At 38.6% G+C, this 11,338-nt stretch overlaps 1 protein-coding gene across 1 annotated transcript in view; it reads left to right on the forward strand.

The window, feature by feature from the left end:
- The window catches only part of LOC119417842 (hormonally up-regulated neu tumor-associated kinase homolog), a 27,458-nt gene that overhangs the window by 4,410 nt on the left and 11,710 nt on the right, over positions 1 to 11,338 (forward strand). The window contains exons 2-8 of the mRNA XM_037685097.1: positions 629 to 751; positions 883 to 1,052; positions 3,610 to 3,665; positions 3,757 to 3,895; positions 3,977 to 4,104; positions 9,281 to 9,416; positions 10,757 to 10,934. Coding sequence (XP_037541025.1) covers positions 629 to 751; positions 883 to 1,052; positions 3,610 to 3,665; positions 3,757 to 3,895; positions 3,977 to 4,104; positions 9,281 to 9,416; positions 10,757 to 10,934 — 930 coding nt within the window. The remainder of the gene's footprint in view (positions 1 to 628; positions 752 to 882; positions 1,053 to 3,609; positions 3,666 to 3,756; positions 3,896 to 3,976; positions 4,105 to 9,280; positions 9,417 to 10,756; positions 10,935 to 11,338) is intronic.

The following is an 11,338-nucleotide window of genomic DNA, read 5'->3' on the forward strand; positions in this document are numbered from 1 at the left end:
TGATTGATTGATTGATTGATTGATTGATTGATTGATTGATTGATTGACAAGTTTTTACCTTTTTACCATTTGTAACAAAAACAATAATTGTCGCTTCAAAATGCTTAAACTCAAAGTGGAAATTATTTTCTTTCAGGACCACTAAGCTCAAATTCAGCCTCTCTCACTTCAGGTAGCATTTCAAAAAGCTCATTTAATTTCTTAAACTGAAAAATTAAAGTTTGTAGTTTGACATGACTGTCGACGAGGGAGAGGGCCGGCACCAGAGGAGGGGGCGTGCCAAAGAGACCATCTTAGCACCAACATAACTGGTTTGTTTCACTTTGGAGTAAGCTGTTGGGGGAAGAATCAGTTTTGTGTTGTGTGTTTCCTTGACCGATGAAGCCTTCTGGATGGAAAGTGAAAGGTTTCAGCACAAAAAAAAAAAAAGAAACTGTCCAGATGACCTGACTGAAAATTACTTTGTAAACAAAAAAATCTAGTAATCCTAATAAATGTAGGAATCCTCATTATAATATTAACTAACACAGTGACTGCATTCACAAACTGTACTGGGTTGATTCCTAACATTTTTCCAACGTATTAATCTTTCAAAATTTATTAAGTTTGTGTTTTTGTGTGCCTTCAGGTAGCCATTAAAGTGATAGACAAGAAAAAAGCACGCCAAGACTCCTACGTGCTGAAAAACATGAAGAGGGAACCTAGAATTCATCAGATGGTCCGACATCCTCACATTGTAGTTCTTCTAGAGGTAAAAATACTGAAAAGCACAACAGTGCTCAAATTTATTTCCAATGCCATCAGTGGACATACTGTGGTGCTGTACATCTCCTGCTGGTGAATAGTTGTATAAAACCTGCTCTGTGTGTAAAACTGTGTCAGACTCTGGAGACAGAGAACAGTTACTACATGGTGATGGAGCTGTGTGCAGGAGGAGACCTGATGGACAGGATCTGTGAGAGGAAGAGGCTGGAGGAGAGGGAGGTGCGGCGATATACCCGACAGATCCTCTCTGCAGTGGAACACCTGCACAAACATGGCATCGTGCACAGGTCCCTGAACACATCACACAACAACACACACAGCACAACTTATCAGCAACACATTAAGAAAAGCACCAAGAGCATCATTTATAGATAACTGTCACATTTTCTAACCCTTTTTTTTTTTAAATGAAAAATAATAACAATCTGAAAATGGTTTATGTACCAAAGTTCATGCTCAATAATCCAGGTATAAAATCCAACATCGTTCAGTCAGGTCACCTGGACAGTTGCTTTATTTGCTGAGACGTTTCGTCCTTCATCCAAAAGATCACTTTGAACCATTCTGGCATGACTCTCAGAGGAGTTGATGGGGGAGAGGGCCGACCCCAGAGACCATCTTAGCACCAGCAAACTGTTTTGTTCCACTATGGAATATGTTGATTGTGGGAATCAGTTTGTGTGATGGTTCCTCAGATAGAAGAAGTTCTTTGGATGAAGGATGAAATGTCTTAGCATAAATAAGAAACCGTCCAGATGACCTGACTGAACACTGTTGGGTTTCCTTTGTAAATCGAAGGACAGCACTGATTATTGATCTGCCAAAAAACAAAACATAAGAAATAATGGTTTTGTCAGTGTCTGCTTGTTTTCATGTGTCTGCTGGAAAAATTTCTCATGAATCACTGGGCAGATTATAATGACATCTCAAAATAATCAATATTTGTACATTTAAAACTGATTAACATTAAAACCAATCCAATTCACGATGGCTACCACAGCTAAGTGACCTTGAAAAACAATAATTTCTAGCTAAAATTGAATGTCGTTGAAGCTGGGTGTCAATCCCTACTCGTACTGAGCGCTATACATAACATCTTAACACTTTGACATTAACTATTGCAGTCAACCCTGTTTGTCTGTTAGCAAAATAACTAGTGAACCACCGGACAGCTTTAAATTAAAACTTTCAACTGATTAATTTTTGGAGTTAACCTAATTGAAGATGGCTGCCAAAGTCCACAGACCTTAGAAATCACAGATTGGCTATAACATTTACATGAACATTTATCACGCTCTTTTTCAACTGGAGGAGTTAGCGAAAAATTACCAGCTTTGGAAGTAGAAATAAATGTCAGATAATCAATGCCCACACACGTATCCTCTCACACACACACACACAGTATGCACAGTGCTGTGCTTCGGTTAAAGACCTTGGCGCGTCTAAAGGTGGGAAAGTGATTACCAGGCAATGACCTCATCATTCTGTGCCGGCGCCATGGTTCACACATCATCACAACATCATGGACTTCCTCTCTAATGAAGTCCCTCAACGACACAGCTTTCAGCTCCTAGACAACACCTCTCTGTGTTATACATTCCCACACACACACACTAACACAGTCCCATAGCCCATTGTCCACGACTAAACTGTAAATAAATGGAAAATTTGCACTTAAACACATTTCCTGCCACCCACGTTCAATAGGTTTGCTGCGTTTATGAAAACCCCTGCTCTTTCTGGCAGTTTTTCTCAACTCTTTTTTCTTTTGAAATTCTTTGTGGTTGCTCGAGGTTCCCTAGATTTTTGAGTGTCTGCTGCTTAGATGAAAGCAGATGAAAGGAACATGGCTGGCTGGTTTATAGGGTCTCTCACTTTTAACTGTAGATTTTCATTTCACCAGTGGTTTTATTGCTCGTACGGTGATGGTACATTACCACTTTTAACTTAAATGTGGAAAATATACCTCAGTAAAGGTCAATTGAGGATAAAACAGGATTATTAGCAGGTTGACTTCAACTAAACGTCTTGACAGTTGGAGGTTTTTAAAGTGGCTGGTTGGTTTTGGACAAACTAATCCCCCAAATTACCAAACTTTCAGTCAACAGTTTTAAGACTTGAGCTCTTGCCAAACCTAGATTTAATTTGGAGGTTTTGTGTGTCACAAAGTGGTGCTGGTGAACCCAGTGGTGCTGGCAGGCAGGCGAGGACTCAGGATAATGTAAAATAAGGAATTTATTAACAAAGCAAAAGAGCTGACAGGGCAGCAAAATAAACATGAATAAACAGGAGGTACTTACATGACAGACAGATCACCACCAGTGGACATACAACAATACTAGGACAAGGACTAACATTGAGACACATACTTATATACATGAAATACCAATTAGACCAAGTGATGACACCTGTGAGTAATCACAGATGCCAGAGAAGGGGACAGAGGATGCAAGACAAGAACACAGCACAAGATGGGGCTAGGTATTAGGAAAGCATAAACCCTATAAATAGAAACAGAGAATCAGGGGGAACACAGTCATAAACACAACACCAGGGACAACACCACAACTCCTACAATCTGTTACTTCTGGGGGTCTGTCCCATCTCATCTTTTTGTCCATATATACAGAAAAATGTTGAGTAAGACAAATCATACACTGCATGAGTTTCTAAACTGGTGTAGCACCCTGGCATACTGGAAATCGTTCTTTTGTAGTGAACGAATACCAGTCAAATCCCGAATAGGATTATGCCCACAGCTCTTAAATAAAACTCTAGAAACTTTTGTTGTTGTTGTTGTTTTTGTCTTTGCGTACTAACCCATGTGTCTCTTTCTTTTTGTAGAGATTTAAAGATTGAAAACTTCCTCCTGGATGAGCATAACAACATAAAGATTGTAGGTGTGTTGACTTTAAAACTGATACCAAAAGTTGGAACAGTTTAGAGGTCAATAATAAAACCTTGATGGAAAAATGATGTTAATTCCCACAGACTTTGGCCTGAGTAACACTCTGAAGACTGACTCTTTGTCTCCGGAGCTCCTCAGCACCCAGTGTGGAAGTCCTGCCTACGCTGCCCCAGAGCTGCTGGCTCACAAGAAGTATGGTCCCAAAGTGGACGTCTGGTCCATGTACGTGATAAAGCCTCACTACTGAAAGCTTTTAAAACTTTGCATTTCTTTATTTATCTCACAGTTTCTCTGTGTCTGCAGAGGTGTGAGCATGTTTGCCATGCTGACAGGGACTCTACCCTTCACTGTTGAGCCGTTCAACATTAAACAGCTGCACCAGAAGATGGTCAATGGAGAAATCAGCAGTATCCCCTCGGACGTCAGCAAAGGTAGATGTCAGAGTGATGTCCTAAATTAAAGGCTCCTTGTTTGGTGTATTAGATTAAGTTGTGTGTTGTATAACTCTTTACTGTTCTTGCTTCTGGTTCAAGCTGGTCAGAAACTACAATAACCAACGCTTGAAGTGAGTGCTGTATGAATCAATGAAGAATAAAGTGCTATGACTTTTGATAGAAATATGTTATGGTGATAATGGAATTTATACAATTCATCCCTCTTTGGATCGATACAGCTCTGACTTTTTCTACAGTGACAGAAATCAAAGTTTAAATGGGTCACAGGTATTTGGAGATTTTCAATGGATTTTACACTTTACTAGATTAAGTTTTATGATTTTTTTTCAAGAGTTTATCCTAAAAAGTTCAACTAAAGCCCTATTTGCACAGGATTAGTTTTACCTAGGGACCACATGTTATGGAAATTTTCTGCGTTGTTAATCCCGTGTGAATCGGCCATGTGAATTTGTGAAGTTAAAACTCCTCTGCAAATTACCTACTATATTTTGCTGAACTCTGAGGTCCTGTGATAATACTAATCCAATGCGAATAGGCATCTCTGTGATTTGGACAGAAATGGGCGGGATCTGATACGTAATTAGACATTTTTTGTTTCCTGAGCACATTTTTATTTGTTTTTGGCAATGGAGACCGCATTGGAGTGCATATATAATCTTTTGTGTCCCGGACCAGCAAAAGTCTATCGACCCGTCGCCAACAGCTTTTGCTCTAAGTTTACATTTTTTACACAAAACATGTTTTTGTGTTTTTTCTGCCAACCATTTTGTATATTTCGAAGAGTGGTGCTGTGTGCTCCACCCCTGCTACACTAAAACAAGGTTTGGGTTTTGTTAGAGCTTAAATTAATGAATAAATATTGCATATCTTTTGGATTTTTTGGCAGTAGTTGCATTGGCACCATTCCAAATGACTTCCTTTTGTAGTTACAGTGCTTAGATAAAGCATTCACCTTCTTGGATGCTTTATGCTTTTATTGCTGTCATGAATCAAACATAGTTTTTTCATTAATTCAACCTTTATTTAGACAGGAAAATCCCATTGAGCGTCTAGGACTCATTTACAAGAGAGACCTGAAAAGTTACAGTAGTAATTACAGTAGTTACAGTAGTAGTTACAGTAGTCCTCACTACTTCACGGTTCGTTTTTCGTGGACTCGCTCTATCGTGGTTTTTCAAAGTAAGATTGGACATGACACACAATTGGCTGATTGATGGATGAGCCGCAAAACAGGCATGGAATTTTTATTTAAAATAAATTGTTTTAAATTATTTAGCACCTGCTGCACCTGTGTGCAGCCCACACTGCAGGAGAAGCTTCCTCCTACAGTGTGTCATATCTCTGCTCTGCAGTGGAGAAGTGGGCGTGGCCGAGAGCACTGGCAGGTGGCAGAGAGCTGAGATCGTGACATGTTGTGCTCTTTTAGAGCACTTAGAGTTTAGAAACATTGTTTAGAATATAGGAAGAGTGTGGGAAGGGTTTACACACCTTAATATATATACCGATGTATACATATATACTACAATAAATTACTATTTACTACTTGTACTACTATTTCTACTTCATGGTTTTTCACTTATCACTGGGATTCAGGGTATGGCTCCCCCGCGATAAACAAGGGACTACTGCAGTATAAATTAACTTTTTTTAATATAAGAATTTTTAAAAAATCTTCAATTTTTAAGTCAAATCTAATTACCACAGAGCAATTCCAATTAAATACAAATGTCTTATAAAATAATTGGTTGCATGAATATTCAGCTCTGTCCAAATTCAACTTGGAAAAAAAGAGTACTAAAAAGTACAAGTCAGGGATTTACTAAAAGATTTCCTAAACATCCTCAGGAGTCCTGTTAAACCCATAATGAAGAAATACGGGACCTGTGTTATATCTGTTAATTGTTGGTTTTTTTTAACTCTGAATGAGTAGCAAACTCAAATCATGACAGAAATGGTGAAATAAATGTTGGATAAAAATATTCTCTATTCATTTTACTTACTTAAAGAAGCTACACTCAAAGACAGGAGAAGATTTTTAACCGGTTTAACTTGCAACAGATTTTCACAACAGGTTACACAGATGTACAGATGTTCTACATGCGTGGAGCCCAGAATCTGCCACGGGCAGTGTGTGAGGCTTGTTTTTATAAGCTTCTCAGCTCCTGGCTCACGGGCAGACTGGTGACCTTGGCCACACAGCTGCACATGCAGGATCAAATGAGCTCCTCATTCAGCTCTCTCTGACACAGAATATATATCTCTGCTAACTTAAACACATGGTTCATGGACAGTTAACTTTCTCAGCCATAGTAGTTAAAAACATCCATAAACCTTGACCAAAATTCCCTGACAATAAACTTACCAAATATTAATGAGTGCTTTGATACGTATTCATTGGCACCATTATCCGTGTTTATACCATTACATTGCTTTATCCCATTATGAATTATTGATGGTGCTGTAATGTAGATGTGAACAGGGTGTGATTGTTACAATCCATCCATCCATCATCCATCCATTATCTTTACCCGCTTCTTCCTTTTGGGGTCAAGGGGGTCACAGGTGCCCATATCCACTAGGCACTGTGCAAGAGGCGGGGGACATCCTGGACAGGTCTCCAGTACATCACAGGTGATTGTCACAACAAAAGTCTAAAAAAGTGGCACATCAATCCATCATAAACTATTCTCATTCAAAATTCTTACACTCTAAATACATGCCACAAAACGGAAGAATAATTTATGTTTCATTCTTTTTTTCTACCTTTACTCTACTAAGAAAACCTTCAGGTCAGCATCTCAGTTTCTACTACTTTATTTTGGTGACTCTGGCTCACCGTCACTCGATCGTGTTGATATAAACAAAGCTCCGGTTACTGTAGGGAAAACCAGCACGACTTTAATGTCCTGAAACTGTGACAAGATTAAAACAGTGTTTGTTTCACAGCTCTGTGTGAGTCTTCTGCTTTAGTTCTTTAACTATAGTTTGTGTGAATCTTGTTGTTTGTGTTTTCTAATGTCTTCAGCACTGTTATTGGACTATTGTTATATGCAAACCAGCTGCATTTACTTCAGGTTGCCCTAAGAAATGTAAAATTTATACATTACATGTAAAGAATAGATATAGTTTAAATGTTTTTGAAGTGTGGAACGGTGGAAATGTTATAACAAATCATATATTACTTGTTGTAGATCGCCCTTTGAACAAACTACAGAATACACTGATGAGCTAACAGTTAGTCCAAGATGGATATAAAGTGGATCTGTGCTATATTAAACAAAACTCAATAAAAACTATCCTAGTTGATATTCAAAAATCTTTATTTTCCCCTGGGGGTGATTTGTTTCTCAACCAGTACACATGAAAAAAACATCCAGACATGACAAGTCATCAACATACCAAAACCTCTACTCTAAAAATCACAACCACACATAAAGAAGCTTAAGAAGAAGTAACCTAAACTCACCATGAAGTGGGTGGACAGGATCTGCCAGCATCAGTCTGGCCTTTTATTTACTGGCCTCTCTGTGTGTAGGTCAGTGAGGTTCTGTAGCAATTCTCCTACTTATTATTATTATTATGAAGTTTATTCATTTTTTTAAACAAACAAAATAATTGTATACACAATAAGAAATACAATCACAAAATAAAATGAAAGGCAGCAGAAAGAAGAAAAAAATCTTATAATATCCTTCGCCTAATATCCTATCTATCGCCCCTTTTTACCAAAAAATGAATTCAAACAATAATAATCTTCAAATAACAAAAATAAAATTTAGAAACATTTGTTCCCAGATGAGTGTGATGCTGCAGAACCCATCTGGGACCTCTGTCCATCTGTGATACACAGCTGGGCCCAGGCTTATACAGAAATCACTCCTAATTCTGCAGGTTGTGCAGCAATCCCTTGGAGCACACTGCTTAAAATTGTAATGAAGCCCAAATGAGTTTACAGATTTAATTACACATGTTCAAAGTACACATGCTCATATACAGTAACATCCATATGTACTCAGAAACTTGGCGCAGACTGTTCCATGTCCATGTCTTGCTCCAACTAGCATAATGCTAATACATTAAATTAAGCACCTCATGTTGACGGTGTGTTCACTTACTTTAATACAGAACACATGCACAAGAAACCCATCGGATCCCTGCTTGGTACTGACAGGGTAACATGAATATACCAACATCTGATTACATTAAAATGGTGGTGAGGTGTTCAAACACTACTCCAAACACAGATTACATACACAATGGATTAGGAAATTCAAAAACACTGCTTTGTGACAGATTTTAAAATAATATAGCACAGTGCTACATTATGACTATCTGACCAGGAGTGGCCAGAGGGGGAGCCAGCAAATTTGGGCTCTGCTCATACAGTGCCACTTTTACATTAAACCAATACATTTCTGTTGTCTTTTGGTGTTCATGCACTGTACATGATAATAATTGTTGTTTTCGCTGATGCTAAATATTTTGAATTCTGGTCCCAGAGTGAAAGTCTTTGGCAAACCTCCAGTATTAAGTCAAAGGAAAATGACGTTAAAATCCCACACGTGCACATGCAGACAGCTGCTGTCCGCAGTCTTTCTGCACCTGCATGCGTAGATGAACAACAATAACAATGGCCGATAGCAGAGTGCTGTTTGTGCTGCTCACTGTTTCCAATTTAAAGAGCTTCTGACACAGTACGTGTATGCGATCCAAACAAACAAACATGTAATCACCATTTTTCATGTAACTGTGACAAAGTGTTTGTGCACATGTTAAAATATAGAGATTGCAGCATCAGTTAGTGACCTGGAAACTATAGCTGATCAAACTGTTACTTTTGCTGTTGTTGTTTGCGGTCTCATCAACAGGGATTTTGATCACAGCATTTCTGTCTTAACGTATAACTTTGTCACAATCATCATCAAAATATTTCCAACGATACCGGATAGGGCCTTAGAGGAGCTGCTATTACCGCCTCCTTACTCCTCCTTTAGAGACGCCATTGGCAGCGTTTAACTTTACAGTAGTTTTCATCATAATGTGTTACTTTAAAAGTGATTCCAAGATCAAAAACACTGATGACATTTAAAACAGAAATATAAATTATGCTTAATGAAAATGGGGTTTTGCTTTGTTTTTATTTGTGCTGCAGGTGCCATGTCTTTTGTGACGTCTCTCCTGGAACCAGATCCAGATAAGAGACCCAGTGTCAGAGCAGCAATGGAGAAGAAATGGATCAATGAAGGTTTTGCCAAGAAGCCATTACACACCTTGTCTCATAAAAACAGGTGACGTTTTGGCAGGGCCGCAGAATTTTGGAAAATATTCTTATTGCGATTTTTTTTACCTCAGTATTGCGACTACGATTTAATATGCCATTATTTTTCAATGTCTTCTCGTGTATTTTTCAACAAACACAAGCAATAAATGAATCTGTTTCTGTTGCAATGTAGCTCCTGGATAGCAACTTGGCTAAAATGTGTGCACGAGGGCATTATGTGCCACTTATCCATGTTGTTTACCAAAGCTGTGAACTCAGGCCTGGTCACTGTATTAATGGGCATCATGTCTTTCACTATGAACTCTGTTGGTGCTTGAGTTATTTCTGTGTGCTGTTTTGAATCATGTTCATACAGAGTAATACCTTCAAACAGTTCAGTCAGTGATCCCTGTCCGCTGCTACTTTGCTTACTTGAAGGTGAAGCACTGGTCGTTGACATTGTAGCCATGCAACTATCATAAATGACTTTGTAAAGATAAAGATTTGTGGTGTTACCTTGAGAGGTAGCAACAGCAGCATGGCAGGTTCTGCTCAATACATGTCTTTGTGCAGCGTCTTCTTTTTATAGACAAAATAATTCCAAACAACGGACGTGCTGCCGCTCTTTGGTACCAAACTTACAGATGTATCAGCTTCTGTCGAGCCTGACACCATTGTGCAACTGGTTAAAATGCAGTGTTGACATGTCCCGCTCCCTGCTCTGCTCACTCACAAGTCACGTAACCAGACCACGTGACCAGTCAAATTGCAGCCTTTGCGATTAGAAAATCTTGTTTTATCATATCGCAATATTATCATAAATGCAATTAATTGTTCAGCCCTACGTTCTGGACGGCATCATTCTGCCTGGTTAACTCGTTTATACTTATATCCAGAAGTGATAAGCTGAAAAAACTGAAATAACATCTAAGTATGATACCACTTTTCTGAACAGGAAAAGTTCAGAGATTGCGGTCGTGTTTTTACATCATAAGCATGGAAGGACACATGCAGCTCCTCCTCAGGGAATGTTTTGCAGCAAACATCACAGTCAAGATGAAAATCCCTGCACATTTTCAAATAAAATGAAAATTATTGTGGTCTGCAGAGTAACAGCTCTGAATATTACAGCATGACTAAAACCCTTTTATCACTTCACGCATTGTGGAAATGCAATCATGTGCAGCTCTGTCAGGCAGTTTTGTCCAATCCACATGAGCGATAGAGGAAGTGTTCCCGTTCTGCTCTGCTCTCAGCCATCATCATTCAGCTTTAAGTCATTCCAACTCCGTAAATCCATCTCTGCTCCTCTTTTTTTTTATCACTGTTTGAAAGTGTTTTTCCATTCCTCTCTTTTTTATTTTCCAGGTTATGTCCTGAAGATCTCAACTCGTCTGTGCTGGCTGACATGACAGAGACTTTGGGTTATTCCCTCCCTGAAATCGTCCACACTCTCACCAACAACAGGCCCTCCAACATCATGGCTTACTACCACCTGCTGCTCAGCAAGTTCACCAGGAGCCAGAAGGGAGTCAGTGCTGAGAAGGTCAATTTTTCATAGGAGACGCATGAGGCCTCCTTCTTAAGTGTTTTGTAACGCTTACAGTTACAGTACCAAAGTACAACTGTAGAGCAGCTGTAGTGAACACATCAAGCATTCATTCAGATCTTCTGTGGTTCTATAGAATGGCTATGAACAATCAAGATCTTACCTGTTTGTGACAACTTTTTGAATTACCTCAGTTTGGAAAAACAGAGTTTAATCCTGAACAAATTGTCGAGTTAACAGCTAGTCGAAATTGGGCCAAATCCAAAGTAAATTATTGTCATCTCAAAACAGCTCCAATTAAAAAAAAATTATATGAAGTCACGTGAACACTTTAAAAAAAATAAACACATACACAGATATATACATGTATATATATATATATATATATATATATATATATA

This window comes from Nematolebias whitei, chromosome 12 (assembly GCF_014905685.2).
Source record: "Nematolebias whitei isolate Nwh7 chromosome 12, NemWhi1, whole genome shotgun sequence".
NCBI classification, from domain to species: Eukaryota; Metazoa; Chordata; class Actinopteri; order Cyprinodontiformes; family Rivulidae; genus Nematolebias; species Nematolebias whitei.